Source organism: Palaemon carinicauda, chromosome 44 (genome assembly GCF_036898095.1).
Source record: "Palaemon carinicauda isolate YSFRI2023 chromosome 44, ASM3689809v2, whole genome shotgun sequence".
In the NCBI taxonomy this organism is placed as follows: Eukaryota; Metazoa; Arthropoda; class Malacostraca; order Decapoda; family Palaemonidae; genus Palaemon; species Palaemon carinicauda.
The window spans coordinates 3839142-3856637 of record NC_090768.1 but is presented as its reverse complement, the minus strand read 5'-3'; the positions used below and the strand labels follow the sequence as shown (position 1 = coordinate 3856637).

The window sequence follows — 17496 nt, the reverse complement described above, 5'->3', positions numbered from 1 at the left end:
CAAGAGTGTGTGCAACAGACTTTGGACCTTGTGGGGTCAACCTACCATAGATCTGTTTGCCACCTCCATAACCAAGAGACTTCCGCTGTACTGTTCCCCTGTTCCAGACCCTGCAGCAGTTCATGTGGATGCTTTTCTACTGAACTGGTCCCATCTCGACCTTTACGCATTCCCACCGTTCAAGATAATAAACAAAGTTCTGCAGAAATTCATCTCGCACGAAGGGACACGGCTGACGCTGGTTGCTCCCCTTTGGCCTGCAAGAGAATGGTTCACAGAGGTACTTCAATGGCTAGTCGACATCCCCAGGACTCTACCTCTAAGAGTGGACCTTCTACGTCAACCTCACGTAGACAGGTTGCACCCAAACCTCCACGCTCTTCGGCTGACTGCCTTCAGACTGTCGAAAGATTCGCTAGAGCTAGAGGCTTTTCGAAGGAGGCAGCCAGTGCGATTGCCAGAGCAAGAAGGGTTTCCACTCGTAGAGTCTACCAATCTAAGTGGGCAGTCTTCCGAAGCTGGTGTAGAGCCAATTCAATATCCTCTACCAATACCTCTGTGACCCAAATAGCTGACTTCCTTCTACATCTTAGGAATGAGAGATCCCTTTCAGCCCCTACGATTAAAGGGTATAGGAGTATGTTGGCTTCAGTTCTCCGCCACAGAGGTTTGGACCTTTCTTCCAACAAGGACCTTCAAGACATTCTTAAGTCTTTTGAGACGTCTAAAGAGCGTCGTCTATCCACTCCAGGCTGGAACCTAGACGTAGTCTTAAGGTTCCTTATGTCATCTAGGTTCGAACCTCTCCAGTCAGCTTCCTTCAAGGACCTTACCCTCAAGACTCTTTTTCTCGTCTGCCTTGCAACAGCTAAGAGAGTCAGTGAGGTTCATGCCTTCAGCAAGAACATTGGTTTCACGACCGAATCTGCAACATGTTCTTTTCAGCTCGGATTCCTAGCAAAGAACGAACTTCCTTCACGTCCTTGGCCTAGATCGTTTGAAATACCTAGCCTCTCCGACATGGTAGGTAACGAACTAGAGAGAGTTCTTTGCCCTGTCAGAGCTCTCAAATATTATCTTAAGAGGTCTAAACCTATTCGAGGACAGTCAGAAGCCTTATGGTGTGCCATCAAGAAACCTTCGAGGCCCATGTCCAAGAACGGGGTTTCGTATTATATAAGGCTTCTGATTAGAGAAGCCCATTCTCACTTAAAGGAGGAAGACCTTGCATTGCTGAAGGTAAGGACCCACGAAGTAAGAGCCGTAGCTACTTCGATGGCCTTTAATAAAAACCGTTCTCTGCAGAGCATAATGGATGCAACCTATTGGAGGAGCAAGTCAGTGTTTGCATCATTTTATCTTAAAGATGTCCAGTCTCTTTACGAGAACTGCTACACCCTGGGACCATTCGTAGCAGCGAGTGCAGTAGTAGGTGAGGGCTCAGCCACTACATTCCCTTAATCCCATAACCTTTTTTAACCTTTCTCTTGAATGCTTTTATTGTTGTTTTTATGGTTGTTACGGTAGGCTAAGAAGCCTTCCGCATCCTTTTGATTTGGCGGGTGGTCTATTCATTCTTGAGAAGCGCCTGGGTTAGAGGTTTTGTAGAGGTCCTTTAGTAGGGGTTGCAACCCTATATACTTTAGCACCTTTGGGTTGATTCAGCCTCCAAGAGGAACGCTGCGCTCAGTAAGGAAGACGAACTTAAAAAAGAGGCAGAGTAACGGTTCAATTCGACTTCCTTACCAGGTACTTATTATTTCATTGTTATTTGAGATAACTGTTATATGAAATATGGGATACTTAGCTATCCTTTAATCTTGTACACTGGTTTTCACCCACCCCCCTGGGTGTGAATCAGCTACATGATTATCGGGTAAGTTTAATATTGAAAAATGTTATTTTTATTAGTAAAATAAATTTTTGAATATACTTACCCGATAATCATGATTTAATCGACCCTCCCTTCCTCCCCATAGAGAACCAGTGGACCGAGGAATAATTGAGGAGGTGTCAACAAGAAGTACTTGAGTACCTGGCCACAGGTGGCGCTGGTAAGTACACCCCCTTCTAGTATTGTGATAGCTGGCGTATCCCTCCATAGAATTCTGTCGGGCAACGGAGTTGACAGCTACATGATTATCGGGTAAGTATATTCAAAAATTTATTTTACTAATAAAAATAACATTTTTATAATAAAATAAATTTTTGAATATACTTACCCGGTGATTATATATTAAAGGACCCTCCCTTCCTCCCCAATAGAGACGCAGTGGACCGAGGAGAAAATTGAGTTCTTTGTTTACATTGAGTACTGAGTACCTGCACGACAGATGGCGCTGTTGAAGTACACCCCCTACCTGCATAGCGATCGCTGGCGGATTTTTAACGTAGAGTTTTCTGTCGAGCAACAGAGTTGCAGCTTATATAATCACCGGGTAAGTATATTCAAAAATTTATTTTATTATAAAAATAACATTTTGTTCACTGGAGCTAGCAGTTTAACTATTGGTCTACACTGTATAGTAATATAGCACTAAAAGAACTGTACAGTAGTAAGTTTGTACCTTTAGAAATTAGAAATTATTGTTTGATGTGGGAATAATGATATTGTAAAGTCAAATATAAGTATGAAATATAGTTTTAATGCCTAATCTGTACTGATTTTCCGAGTACTGTACAATATTATATGACAGCAGCAGCTATACTGTACCATTATTTGTTATTCATTGCTCCTATAGCTGTGTAGAGTGAAGTAAAACCTTTTGCTATTGAATGAGGAAATTTATGTATAATTTGTTACACTATTTATAAATATACAATAATTTATACAGTAGTTCCCCAACTTACAAGTTCTGCTTACATAAGTTCCGACTTTACGTTGGTTATTCTTAAATTTTAATGAATAAATAAAATCTGTGTTATGCTGTTTTGCATGACCTTACATCAGTCTTAACATTGAATCATTACAGGAAAAAATTAAATACAAATTAAATTGATTCATGAAATAAGTACAGTACATACGCATACATGCATGACGTCTCTTGGAATCAATGATGTAGGGCGAGTTATTACTATAAATTGAAGCTGGTAATAAAATGAAGAGATTCTTTATTTATAACATTCTATATATTATGTTACAAAAACTTTAATTTGATTGCTTAAGCAATTTTGTTGTGTTATTACGGAGTTTGTAGTTTTATTTTGGGTAATTATTATTATTTGTTTTTCAGGTTTTTTTTCCATGGAGTAGCACAAACAAACTGGAAATCCAAACATGCCGAGCTGAGATGTGATTTTCTCATGGTGTCGTAGTTTGTGATTCCCGGATACAGTATTGGACAAATTACTGTACTCTAACTACTGTATACTGTATTAAAGGTTTTCACTATGTCATAATCCTTTGGATATTGTTTTGGAAAATCACCTCTTCCATTTAACAAAGGTTTGAAACTTATAAATTATATTTTATTTAGCACTTAGGAAGTAATGCTTTTGTATCGCATGAGTTATGAGCCTTTTTTTTATTTCAACCTGGGCCTTATTCTGGGTTAAGGACAAACATACCAGGGCAGAATAGTTGCTTAAAATAACTTTCTGTGGGTTAACATTGGACAAAACAGACTTGTCTATTTTTCATTAATAGATCAGATGTGCGTGTCAAATATACTTGCAATTATTGTATCTATTTTTATTTTCCACCTTACCCATTCATCCTTCAGAAATATTTGAATCAGTATTTATGCCCTTTTTATGATGATGTTTTGAGAAATTAATTTATCATGAAAATTCTAATGTGTCCATTATTTCTATGAATTTCCCCTGATATTCATGCTGCTTCTTCTCCAGTAGCCTGGTTTAATCAATATTTACCTTTAAAATTTAAAAAGATTTAATCCCATTTTATTTTTCTTCAACTATTACATGCCCTGAACAAAGGAATTGAGCCCTGTAGCAGTAGTGGTAGGAAGCTCAGGTAGTAGCAGTCGGAAGTGTATTTTTCAGTATCTTCTTCGCACGGTCACGATCTCACTAAGATTTTTTACTTACTGCACTCAATGTCTTCCCCTGTTTTAGTTAGCAATTATTTTAAGAGATCATGATCCACATTCCCTTTGTGTATTCTGGTGGGGGCAATACTGTGATTTGAATAATCGTTGAAGAGCGTGTTTTACTCTTGGTACCTCTTATGGAAAGTATGTTTCAATGGTTGCCAATCAAGTGACCAGTTCCGAGTGGAAAAAGAAACTTCTTGTTAGTTTAGGGGAGAAGCCGGGAAGACTAGCCTAGTTGATTATAATGGGGATGCCGATGATATTGACATACCTCCACCTTCAGGCAACACACAGTGATGAGCTTCATAAGCTCTTGACATCACTTGCTTCCTTTTATAAACTTAGGGAGTCCAGTGAATCCTCCCTTAGCTTGGTAATTCTTGTCCTTATCAAACCATGACCAAACCTAACCTAGCTCCCTATAGTCAATTTAACATTCATAGCATTTTATTTCCTTCTGTTGCCAAACTCTTGCAATCTACAATTCTAGCTAATTAAGCTGTACTGTAGAGATAGTACTGTACATATATCACAGTAATATACATTGCTATATCAGTGAGTGTTGTTAGACAGGAACAACAGTGTTTTGTTGTTATAGTATTTATGTATAAGTGTGGCGATGACTCATGTTATGTGTAGTTTTACCATGTACTGTATGTACATACAGTAATACAATACTATTACTGTGATAGAAACCACATAAAAACATCATAAGTCAGTACATTGGGTTACTTAGGGTGTTAGTCGACTCGTGTTATGTGTAGTCTTACCGTGTACTGTATGTGTGTACTTAGAGTACACTTGTGTACAGTTACTGAAGTGTGTTCATACAGTAATACAGTAATTAGACTATGATAGAAACCATGTAAAACAATATACTGTAGTGCAGTACAGTGGGTTACCTAGTATGTTAGTCGACCACACATAGGCAATGGAGAGGGAGTTGGTAGGTTATTTGCGGATTCTTGATTTCTGCACCTATCTCTGTAACTTAAACTTTGCAGAGATTGAGGGCTAACTGTATTGAAGTGGAAGTATAGACCGTGCAGCAGTAAAACTTATATACTGTTAAAAGAATGGCTGCCTTTCGTGACTCATGATGGCCAAGGAAAGTAATTTTTATCAAGGGAGTAACAGAGAGAGGTAAGTGAACAACCATCTTCTTTTTCAATTACAGTAAAAGCTTTTCCCTGCTATGCAAGGTCATTATTTCTTGAAAGCTGTTTCCATTTCTTCCATCTCCAATGTCCTCCACTTTGAGATTTTTTCTCCTCCATATCCGCTGTTACACACTCCATCCATCTTCTCTTTGGTCTCCTGTTGCTCCTCTTACCTGGCACATCCATCTCCAACATACTCCTGGTCTCTCTTTATTATGTGTCCAAACCAGTGAAGAGACTTTTCTTGGATTTTCTTTGACACTTCTGTAACCTTAGTTATTCCCCGTACCAAGTCATTCCTAACCCTATCCAGTCTCATGATCCCAGCCATCCATCTTAGTATTCTCATCTCTGCAACATCCATTTTCTTCTCAAAGATCTTTTTCATGAGCCAGGTCTCAGCATCATATGTCATGGCAGGTCTCACTACAGTCTTATGTACTTTTCCCTTTAACTTTACGTTTATCCTTCGATCACATAACACTCCCGACACTCTTTTCCAATTTTTCCATCCTGCTTGAATTCTACTGTTCACTTCCATTTGGAGCTCTGCTGTTTCTTTAATATATGACCCTAGGTACTTAAATTTTTCAGTTCTCTTTACTATTTCACTCAATTGATTCTGCAGGTTGCGACACATATACAGTACTCTGTTTTTGTTCTACTGTACTGATTTTTAGCCCTCTGCTCTCCCATTCCTCTCTCCATCTCTCCAGCTTCCCCTTCAATCCTTCTTTGGTATCATCATACAGAATTATATCATCTCCAAACAGCATAGTCCATGGTGACTGTTCCCTCATTCTTTCAGTAATTACGTCCATTACTACATTCAACAAGTAGGGGCTTAATGACAACCCTTGGTGTAACGTACCCCTACTTCAAACATCTCGGTCAAACCAACACTCATTCTTATTTGTGTGCCTGCTCCTTTATACATAGCTCTGAGCAGTCTTACATATTTCTCTGGTGTTCCCCTCTCTCTCAGACATCTCCATATCTCCTGCCGTGGAACTCTAACATAAGCCTTCTCTAAATCAATAAATACTATAGGTAATTTCTTTTGGCCTTTTCTATATCTTTCTAACGACTCCCTTAATGCAAACATTGCAACCGTTGTGCTTCTGCCTGGCATAAATCAAAACTGCTCTTCTCCAATCTTGGTCTCATCCCTTATCCAATGCTCTATAATCCTTTCCCAAATCTTCATAGTACTGTATGTGGACGGAGTTTGATTGCCCTATAATTATCACAATTTTGTACATCCCCTTTTTCTTTGAATATGGGTATGAAAAAGCTATTCCTCCACATTCTGGGCATCTTTTCTTTCCAATGTATCTTTTTCATAAGATCCCACAGCATATCAACTACAAATTCCCCCAAGCATTTCCAGACTTCCACTAGGATCTCATCAGGTCCTGTAGCTTTTTTATTTTTTATCTTGCTAAGGGAAACCTTAATTTCTTCTTTATCTGTATCTCTTACCATTCATAAATTTGGTTTTCCATCTGCAATTATAGATCTTGGATTTTCTTCATAAAACAATCTTTCAAAATACTGCTTCCACCTTCCCTTTATGTCACTTGAGCTACAGATTACTACAACCATACCACATTGAAATACCACTTCTCATCCAGTCAGCAAGTTGAGCAATATTGGGTCTCGTCAGTACTTGGTTGGGTGACAGGCTGGGAATACCAGATGCTGTTGGCAATTAAGTAGTTGTTTTGGTGTATAGAGTGGATAATATGACATGTCCTGCTGGCTTTGATCAACCTGTTTAGTTTTTAATTGAGTTTACTTTCTCTGTTATTCTCAGTGGCCAGAAAGCTTTCTATTGTGGGCAGTAAGTTTGACTAGCTTTCCCAGTTATTTGAAGTAATCTAACTTTAATAGTTGGGTTTAGTTACTTATTATTTCTTCAGTAAGGGTCTGAAGGTTCACTGCACCTTACAAAGTAGAGTTTCTTCCATTTGAGTCTTGGTTTCTCAGTTTATTTTATTCATTCTGAAGCTTAACCCTTGTATAAACACTAAGGCTGAGTTTGGTAGCCGGATCCTTATATCCCCCTTTTTTAGCCAAAGTAAAGGGATTCAAACAAAATAGTTTTAGTTTGGAAAATGGCATTTCATATTGTTGATGCTCTTTAAAGATTTTGTTATTGGTGATGTTTCATCTCAGTTGGTAGGTTACCTCATCTGATCACTCCAGATGACAGTGCATTTTCATTCACTTACTAGCTTGGACTCTAGTTCATCATGAGTTTACTTTAGTGTAGTAATTTCATACACTCAGATTTTTATTACCTTTACGAGTGTGGCTGTAAAAATAATCATACTGGATTCTCTGTGTTATTATTCCTGCAAGTTTAGTTGCTCTGTATGACATCTAGATTATGAGGCTGAAGACCAAGTTTGGTAGCTGGATCTTTATATCCCACCTTTCGGTAAAGTAATTTCTTACGCTCAGGTTTTTATTACCATTACAAGTATGGCTGTAAAAAAAAAAAAAAAAAAAAAAAAAAAAATAAAGAGTTAAACATTATATTGGATTATCTGTATTTAGTTAAAAATCATACTACAGTATAGTTAATACATGTACTCAAAAGGTTAATTTTCTACTCAAATGCATAACTATACCTCTACCATTACATTCTGCGGGAGATGATGTTACATAGATATCTATATCCCATGGGAGGTACCGTTACATATGGTTGACATTTTGACTGCAAGTCTCAGCATGTGCGTGACACTAACTTTCCAGTTGTAAACAGGATTATCATGCTAGAAATCTTAAATTAAATTAACTTATCCCATTTTTAAGGTATGATCTGTTGCAATTATTTTATTCAAAGTATATACAGCATATACTTCTCAATTCTTTAATTTTGTGGCAAATAAGTGCAATAACTTCTTTTTAAATATTTAACTTAGCCGGTGAATATATAATAGCTGAGCCTCCGGCGGCTCGACAGAAAAACACAAAAACTCGCGAGCGATCGCTATGAAGGTTGCGGGTGTGCCCACTAGCGCCAACTATCGGCCAGATACCGCATATACATGTAAACAGCTCCAATTCTTCTCTGTCGGTCTGATCGACAAGACGTACCATTACTCGCTGTTAACCTGGAGTTTTTCAACAGTCTTGGTGAAGTACTTCCTTTTGATTTGAGCTTTTGCAGTGCAGGTGTTGTATCTTCAACTTAAATCTTGAACTCTTTTTTGGATAGATTTAATTGTTGATGACTTTGGATTGTTTTTTGGACTTTTTTTGACTTTTCAAAATGGCCGACCCTTCCCTTAGTACGGAAGTGTGTTTTAGGCTTTTAGCAATTATCTTATCACGTTATAAATTTTTGTTGTTAATTATAGATTTTCCCCCCACCTTTATTAGGCCTCTTCGATTAGCTTTCCATTTATAATAAACATCAAGATAAATTTTAATGATTTGTTTATATGCGGCCTTACCTATTCCTCCCCTAATCCGAGAGTAGGCGGTCCTAACTTGGAAACCGAAGTTAAACAACGTTGAGCCCTTTCAATCGTAAATAACTTTTACAGAGCAAATGATTTAAAACTTATTAAATGAATATTTTTTAGTAGATATTTTATGAAAGATTTTCTTTGAATAGTCTTCGTGCTGTTTCAAAGATGAACTAACGTTTGGTTTATTTATGCTACGCAGTTTGCGCTCTATCGTTACGATAGAGAGAGAGAGAATCACGGTTTCACTTTGCAGAAAGAGTAAATCGATTCTGACGTTTTGTTCATTCTTCTTTCAAACTGAAATGTTTTAAATACTAATTTAAAGGAACTTGTTAATTTTCAATTTCTTAGTCCTTTCAGTTTTTTCCTTTGGTCAAATAACCTGTTTATTGACGAAAGGTGAGTGGGCTTTTCTCTTCGGTGTGAAATCAAGAGAGAGAAAGAGAGAGACGGAGAGAGAGAGAGGAAGAGAGAACGTTCCGATCTTTATTCTCGTCCCAAGCGAGTAACGTTGTTCTCGAGTCAGTTTTTTACTCTCGTCCCAAGTCTCTGTACGGGGAGAAAGGATAAAACGTTTTTAGTTTTTATTCTCGTCCCAAGGCACTGTACGGTGAGAGATTGAAAACGTAGTTTTGAATGAACTAGTGTTTAGTCTCCTCCCCAGTCACTGATCCTTTTATCTTTATATATTTCCGTTTTATTCGATATATATGTTTACTGTTTTTTGCTTGTATTAATGTGCTTACATTATACGACTTATTTCGCAATTATAACCTTTTGATGTAGGGTAGAATTGCGTGCTTCAGGTAGAAATCAGTTTTCAATATTAATCTTACCCGATGATCATGTAGCTGTCAACTCCGTTGCCCGACAGAAATCTACGGTCGGGATACGCCAGCGATCGCTATCCAGGTGGGGGTGTACACAACAGCGCCATCTGTGAGTAGGTACTCAAGTACTTCTTGTCAACAAGAACTCAATTTTTCCTCTGTCGTGCTGCCGGCAAGACCTACTTGGATACGCTGTTGATTCTGGAGTTGTTGTTCACGATTTGGTGATGTATTTACTCTAGAGTTTAGCCTTCGCTATTCAGGAAGCTTTATCATTAGCTTAGCAAGCTTTTGGAATTAATTTGGATTTATTGTTAACGAACTTTGCTAGATTTTGGAATTCCCCCTTGACTACTTCTAAATTCAAGATGTCTGACCAGTCTCAAGTCCCTAAATACAGGCAGTGTAGTGTTAGGACTTGTGCTAGGCGTCTTCCGAAGGCCTCTTTAGATCCTCACACCGTTTGTTTCAATTGTAGGGGTAAAACCTGTCAATTGGAAGATCGATGTGGGGAATGCGCTGGGCTTTCGGAATTCGATTTTAACGAATTCCTCAAAAATGCACGTAGGTTAGAGAAGGAGAGAATCAGGAGGAGTTCTTCTCGCTCTGTGGATTTTTCCTCTCCCCATGCCCCTCAACCTTTTCCTTCCCCTGTGGTGGTGACTCCCGAACCTGCTACTAGTGCTCAGCCATCCATGGCGGATATGTTGCGTGCCATTCAGGCTCTAGGTGACCGAGTGGAGTCATTGGCTAATGACCGTAATCAGCTCTTGGCAGATGTCAGAGAGCTGAAAGCGAAAAGTGCAGTGGGAAGTGTTAGTGCTAGTGATGTGAAAAGTGTCAGTGTCAGTGTTGCGCATGAGGGTACATCTGTGCGTGCCAGTCGTCCTCCCAGTCCGGGACCTCTTGCAAGCTCCCAAGCCCAGGGGAGAAGCAATGTCGAAGGACCAAAGGGTTCGGCAGGCCTTGATCGGCGCACGGATGTATCCTCAGTGGTTGCGGACGTATCTGTTCAAGATCGTCCCATCCACAAACAGACGAATGAGCCCTTACATTCCTCGTCTGTGGAAGAAGTTTCCAGGAGGAAACGATGGACCAAGGTCTCACGACCGCTCAAACGTAAGGTCCCTTCCGAGCGAGTCCAACGGCCCAGGTGTAGCCACTGGGTCAGTTCGGACTCGCTGCAGTCATCTGATGACTGCACACCTCCCAAGAGAGGTAGAGTGGTTCCACAACAGGCCTCTGCTCCGTCTGTTGTTGCTCCGACCACGGTAGACCCTAAGTGGTCTATGCTGCAGACTATGCAGTCTCAGCTTGCGGCATTCATGCAGGAGTATCATGCTGAGAAGGTTAACACAGCACCTGTTAACCTACAACCCGCCGAGTTGTGCGCTCAGCAGATACTGCGGCTGCCTGCTCCCACACTCCACCTGTGAGAGCTCCACCACCGATGCGCAGTCCACCCTGCCAGACGCATGTTCTTGCTGCTGTAGAGCTGCCGGGTTTCCAGCACTATGCGGCTTTCTCCGCAACCCATGCGGCATGCGCCGCATACCATACAGCATGCTCCGCATACCATACAGCATGCTCCGCATACCATACAGCATGCTCCGCAACCCACCGCAGCCCCACCCCACGCACCAGCACTCTGCTTTTGTTGTTGCCAGCTCGCAGACAGACCAGCAGCGGCATGATGTTGGATCCGCAGCTACGCATGCACCCGTTCTGCCGGATTCAGCCGTTCAGCTTTCTGCTCTGCCTTTGCCACTTCCTACTCAGCTTTCGGATGATGGAGTATCGGATGACGAAGCTGCACACTTGGATGAGCCACACTCTGACTTTGAAGGGCCCAAGTCTACGCCTCCCTCCTTAGACTTTCGTAAAGTCCTTGCCTTGTTCAGGGACTTGTATCCTGAGCAGTTTGTGTCTGCAAACCCCTCGCTCTCCTCCCTCCGAGTTTGTCTCTGGCATGCAGTCTGCTGCGCCTGCCTTCACCAAGCTTGTTCTCGCACGATCATCTAAGAGAGCTTTGAGGGTTATGGGAGAGTGGTTGCATTCCAAGAAGCAACTGGGAAAGACTGCATTCATCTTTCCGCCTACCAAGCTTGCTTCCAAGTCGAGCGTCTGGTATGCCACGGGAGAGGAACCCAGCTTGGGAGTTCCTGCCTCTGCCCAGGGCGACTTCTCAAGTCTGGTTGACTCTCCCCGCAGGTTGGCTATGAGACGATCGAAGATCTGCTGGTCCTTTTCTGATATGGACCATCTGTTGAAGGGAGTCTTTCGTGCCTTCGAGATCTTCAACTTCCTCGATTGGTGTTTGGGAGCCTTAAGCAGGAAGACTTCCCCTTCAGATAGGGACTCTGCCATGCTGATCATGTCTAGCATGGACAAAAGCCATTCGGGATGGGTCTGGTGAACTTGCGGCTTCGTACGTGTCGGGAGTGCTCAAGAAGAGAGAACATCTTTGCTCCTTCTTATAGGCTGGTATCACTCCTTGCCAGAAGTCTGAGTGTTGTTTGCTCCTCTCTCCAAGTGTCTGTTTCCGGAGGAGCTGATTAAGGGGATGGCTGCCTCTCTTATCCAGAAGGATACCCATGATCTGATGGCATCTTCTGCACGTAAGGCTAAAACCTTACCTTCCGTGCCTAGACCCTTCCGCCCTGCAGCAGTAGACACTCCTGCAACTCGGTTCATCCCGCCCTTTCGTGGCAGAACCTCCAGCAGAGGAGGTACCCGTGCCGACAGTCACCGTGGCAAATCCAAGAAGGGTTCCAAGTCCGCAAAAGGCAAGTTCTGACTTTCTTCCTCTCCAGACAGCAGTGGGAGCCAGACTCAAGACCTTCTGGCAAGCTTGGGAGAGCAGAGGTGCAGACGCTCAGTCTGTGAAGTGGCTAAGGGAGGGATACAGAATTCCGTTCTGCCGCAGTCCCCCTCTAGCTACATCTCCCATCAACCTCTCTCCCAACTACAAGGAGAAGGACAAGAGGCTAGCGTTGCAACAAGAGGTGTCGCTCTTGCTACAAAAGGAAGCGGTTGTCATAGTCCGGGACCATCAATCCCCGGGCTTCTACAACCGTCTCTTCCTGGTAGCGAAGAAGACAGGAGGTTGGAGACCGGTGCTGGACGTCAGTGCTCTCAATGCTTTTGTCACCAAGCAGACGTTCACGATAGAGACGACGAAGTCGGCCTTAGCAGCGGTCAGGCAGGAGGACTGGATGGTCTCGTTAGACCTGAAAGACGCGTACTTTCACGTCCCCATCCATCCAGACTCCCAACCTTTCCTAAGGTTCGTCTTTGGAAAGGTTGTGTACCAGTTCCAAGCCCTGTGCTTTGGCCTAAGCACGGCACCTCTTGTGTTTACCAGACTGATGAGGAATATTGCGAAATTCCTTCACTTGGCAGACATCAGAGCCTCCCTCTATTTGGACGACTGGCTTTTAAGAGCTCCAACAAGTCGTCGCTGTCTGGAGAATCTCAGATGGACTATGGATCTGACCAAGGAACTGGGCCTCCTGGTCAATATAGAGAAGTCCCAGCTCGTCCCATCCCAGACCATTGTCTATCTAGGTATGGAGATTCAGAGTCGAGCTTTTTGGGCTTTTCCGTCGGCCCCAAGGATCAATCAAGCCCTAGAATGCATCCAGAGCATGCTGAGAAGGAACCGATGTTCAGTCAGGCAGTGGATGAGTCTAACAGGGACACTTTCATCGCTGGCCCAGTTCATCGAGTTAGGGAGACTCCACCTCCGCCCCCTTCAGTATCATCTAGCTGCTCACTGGGTAAAGGACACGACGCTAGAGGCGGTCTCAGTGCCTGTTTCCGAAGAGATGAGGTCTACTCTAACGTGGTGGAAGAACAGCATTCTTCTCAAGGAAGGTCTTCCTTTGGCTGTTCAGACCCCCGACCACCGTCTCTTCTCGGACGCATCGGACACGGGCTGGGGTGCGACACTGGACGGACAGGAATGCTCGGGCACATGGAATCAGGAGCAAAGGACACTTCACATCAATTGCAAGGAGTTGTTGGCGGTTCATCTGGCCTTGATAAACTTCAAGTCCCTCCAGCTAAACAAGGTGGTGGAGGTGAACTCCGACAACACCACAGCCTTGGCTTACATCTCCAAGCAGGGAGGGACTCATTCGAGGAAGTTGTTCGAGATCGCAAGGGACCTCCTCATTTGGTCAAACGATCGAAAGCTTTCGCTGGTAACGAGGTTCATTCAGGGCGATATGAATGTCATGGCAGATCGCCTCAGCCGGAAGGGTCAGGTCATCCCCACAGAGTGGACCCTTCACAAGAATGTTTGCAGCAGACTATGGGCCCTGTGGGGTCAGCCAACCATAGATCTATTTGCTACCTCGATGACCAGGAGGCTCCCGATGTATTGTTCTCCGATTCCAGACCCAGCAGCAGTTCACGTGGATGCCTTTCTGCTGGATTGGTCCCATCTCGACCTGTATGCGTTCCCGCCGTTCAAGATTGTCAACAGGGTACTTCAGAAGTTCGCCTCTCACAAAGGGACACGGCTGACGTTGGTTGCTCCCCTCTGGCCCGCGAGAGAATGGTTCACCGAGGTACTGCAATGGCTAGTCGACGTTCCCAGGACTCTTCCTCTAAGAGTGGACCTTCTGCGTCAACCTCACGTAAAGAAGGTACACCCAAACCTCCACGCTCTTCGTCTGACTGCCTTCAGACTATCGAAAGACTCTCTAGAGCTAGAGGCTTTTCGAAGGAGGCAGCCAGAGCGATTGCCAGAGCAAGGAGGACATCCACTCTCAGAGTCTATCAGTCTAAATGGGAAGTCTTCCGAAGCTGGTGCAAGGCGAATGCAGTTTCCTCAACCAGTACCACTGTAACCCAGATTGCTGACTTCCTGTTACATCTAAGGAACGTAAGATCCCTATCAGCTCCTACGATCAAGGGTTACAGAAGTATGTTGGCAGCGGTATTCCGCCACAGAGGCTTGGATCTTTCCACCAACAAAGATCTACAGGACCTCCTTAGGTCTTTTGAGACCTCAAAGGAACGTCGGTTGTCCACTCCAGGCTGGAATCTAGACGTGGTTTTAAGGTTCCTAATGTCATCAAGATTCGAACCGCTCCAATCAGCCTCTTTTAAGGACCTCACATTAAAAACTCTTTTCCTCGTGTGCTTAGCAACAGCTAAAAGAGTAAGTGAGATCCACGCCTTCAGCAGGAACATAGGTTTTACTTCTGAAACGGCTACATGTTCCTTGCAGCTCGGTTTTTTGGCTAAAAACGAGCTTCCTTCCCGTCCTTGGCCTAAGTCGTTCGAGATCCCAAGCCTGTCCAACTTGGTGGGGAACGAACTAGAGAGAGTACTTTGCCCAGTAAGAGCTCTTAGGTACTATTTAAGAAGGTCAAAGCCATTACGAGGACAATCAGAAGCTTTATGGTGTGCTATCAAGAAGCCTACTCTACCGATGTCTAAGAACTCAGTTTCTTACTACATCAGGCTTCTGATTAGAGAAGCACATTCTCATCTGAAGGAAGAAGACCTTGCTTTGCTGAAGGTAAGGACACATGAAGTGAGAGCTGTTGCTACTTCAGTGGCCTTCAAACAGAACCGTTCTCTGCAGAGTGTTATGGATGCAACCTATTGGAGAAGCAAGTCAGTGTTCGCATCATTCTATCTCAAAGATGTCCAGTCTCTTTACGAGAACTGCTACACCCTGGGACCATTCGTAGCAGCGAGTGCAGTAGTAGGTGGGGGCTCAGCCACTACATTCCCATAATCCCATAACCTTTTTAATCTTTCTCTTGAATACTTTTTATTGTTGTTTTTTTGGGTTGTACGGAAGGCTAAGAAGCCTTCCGCATCCTGGTTGATTTGGCGGGTGGTCAAATTCTTTCTTGAGAAGCGCCTAGGTTAGAGGTTGTGATGAGGTCCTTTAGTATGGGTTGCAGCCCTTTATACTTCAGCACCTAGGAGTCGTTCAGCATCCTAAGAGGACCGCTAGGCTCAGTAAGGAAGACGTACTTAAAAAAGGCAGAGTAATAGTTCAAGTCGACTTCCTTACCAGGTACTTATTTATTTTATGTTTGTTATTTTGAATAACTGATAAAATGAAATACGGGATACTTAGCTTCTTTGTTAACATGTATGCTGGTCTCCACCCACCACCCTGGGTGTGAATCAGCTACATGATCATCGGGTAAGATTAATATTGAAAAATGTTATTTTCATTAGTAAAATAAATTTTTGAATATACTTACCCGATGATCATGAATTTAAGAACCCGCCCTTCCTCCCCATAGAGAACCAGTGGACCGAGGAGAAAATTGAGTTCTTGTTGACAAGAAGTACTTGAGTACCTACTCACAGATGGCGCTGTTGTGTACACCCCCACCTGGATAGCGATCGCTGGCGTATCCCGACCGTAGATTTCTGTCAGGCAACGGAGTTGACAGCTACATGATCATCGGGTAAGTATATTCAAAAATTTATTTTACTAATGAAAATAACATTTTTATTCATGCCTAATGTGAATTATTGAAAAATTCGATTTCAGTGAAGTAAGTGCAAAACAGAAAATCGTAGTGATAAAGTGATAATTGCGCAAAGTGTTATCAGTGTTGCGACAGAGGGTTCGTCTGTTCGTGCCTGTCGTTCGCCTAGTCCGAGACCTCTTGCAAGCTCCCATGCCCCAGGGAGAAGTAATGTCGTAGGACTTATGGGTTCGAGAGGCTTTAACCAACGAACAGACGTTCCCTCTATGGTTTCAGGCGTGTCTCGTCAAGACCGCCCCTACCATAAGACGAGCGAGACGGTTTTCTCCTCGTCATCCGAAGGCTTATCGCGTAAAAAACCGTGGAGCAAGGTTTCGAGACCCTTAAAGCGAAAGTCAGTCCCTTCAGGACAGGTCCAGCGTCCTGGTTGTAGCCATTGGGACAGCTCTGACCCTGTGCAGTCATCGGAAGACTGCTCGACGCCTAAACAGAAGCGTAACACAGGCTCCGAGAGTCTTATTGTAGGCAAGGTTTTGCAGTCACAGACGTTACCCTCGTCTCTTACCGCACCCATTCCCGTTGATCCTAAATGGGTTGTACTGCAAGACATGCAGAATAAGCTTGCCTCTCTTATGGAGGACTATTCTGCTGAGCAGGTTCACGATGATCCTCGCCGCTTAGCTGATCGAGATCCTGGCCGTCAGCCGCCCAAACGAGCCTTTGCTCGTCCTGTTGACGTTGACGTTACAAAGTCACGTCAATCACGTTTTGTAGAGCCTCACTCGATACAGTCCCGTGTTGACTCTCAGCCGCTTGTGGACGTTCAGCCGCTGCCGCTTGCTCTTGTTGACGTTCAGGACGTTCGCCAACCAGCGAAGTTGACTTGTTTTGACGTTGAGCGTCAAGCACCGCAGTCAAGAGTTGTTTTGACTGCTCAGTCTAGGCAGTCAAGGCAGTCTCGAGTTGACGTCGAGCGTCCTCCCGCACCTGTTGTTGTTGCTGGTCAGTCCTTTAAGCAGTTACATGACATAGCTTCCTTGACTGCTACTGTTGCTCCTTTGCGTGTGGACTCTGCTTGTCAAGCATTGCCACCACGGCAGGTCTCTCCCTTGCTTGAGACTCGCCAATTGTCGGACAAGGTTCCTTCAGATGAGGAAGTTGCTGATCCCCCTCCTACTGATATTCCCTTGGGGACTCTGTCAGACGGAGAGGAGCCTAAAGCTGCTCAGCCCTCTATGGACTTTAAATAAATCAGGCTGATTTTTAAGGATCTTTGTCCGGATCTTTTTGTAACTGCTGCTCCTCGTTCGCCTAAACGTCAGAGTTTACACTAGGCCTAGCTACTTCGAAGCCATTGTTTTCTAAGCTAGTGCTCTCTCGCTCTTCTAAGAGAGCTTTACGTTTGCTAGGCGACTGGTTGATCACCAGGAGGAGTTTGGGGGAGACAGCCTTTGCTTTCCCTCCTTTTAAACTGGCTTATAGAGCGAGAGTCTGGTATG

The 17496-nt window shown here is 43.4% G+C and overlaps 2 protein-coding genes across 9 annotated transcripts in view; one reads left to right on the top strand and one right to left on the bottom strand.

Annotated features, from left to right (window-relative positions):
* Nucleotides 1-17496, bottom strand: part of LOC137634286 (zinc finger protein 709-like) — a 166259-nt gene that overhangs the window by 108776 nt on the left and 39987 nt on the right. The window lies entirely within an intron of this gene.
* LOC137634287 (zinc finger protein OZF-like) overlaps nucleotides 1-17496 on the top strand; it is a 64730-nt gene that overhangs the window by 17027 nt on the left and 30207 nt on the right. For 5 of the 8 annotated variants that reach the window (XM_068366614.1, XM_068366611.1, XM_068366610.1 and 2 more), the window contains exons 2-3: nucleotides 3234-3445; nucleotides 5060-5198. In XM_068366614.1, the coding sequence (XP_068222715.1) occupies nucleotides 5152-5198 (47 nt within the window). In that variant the 5' untranslated portion in view covers nucleotides 3234-3445; nucleotides 5060-5151. Of the gene's footprint in view, nucleotides 1-3233; nucleotides 3446-5059; nucleotides 5199-17496 lie in introns of those variants that run through there. The other 3 variants (XM_068366616.1, XM_068366615.1, XM_068366617.1) reach the window with 2 other exon arrangements.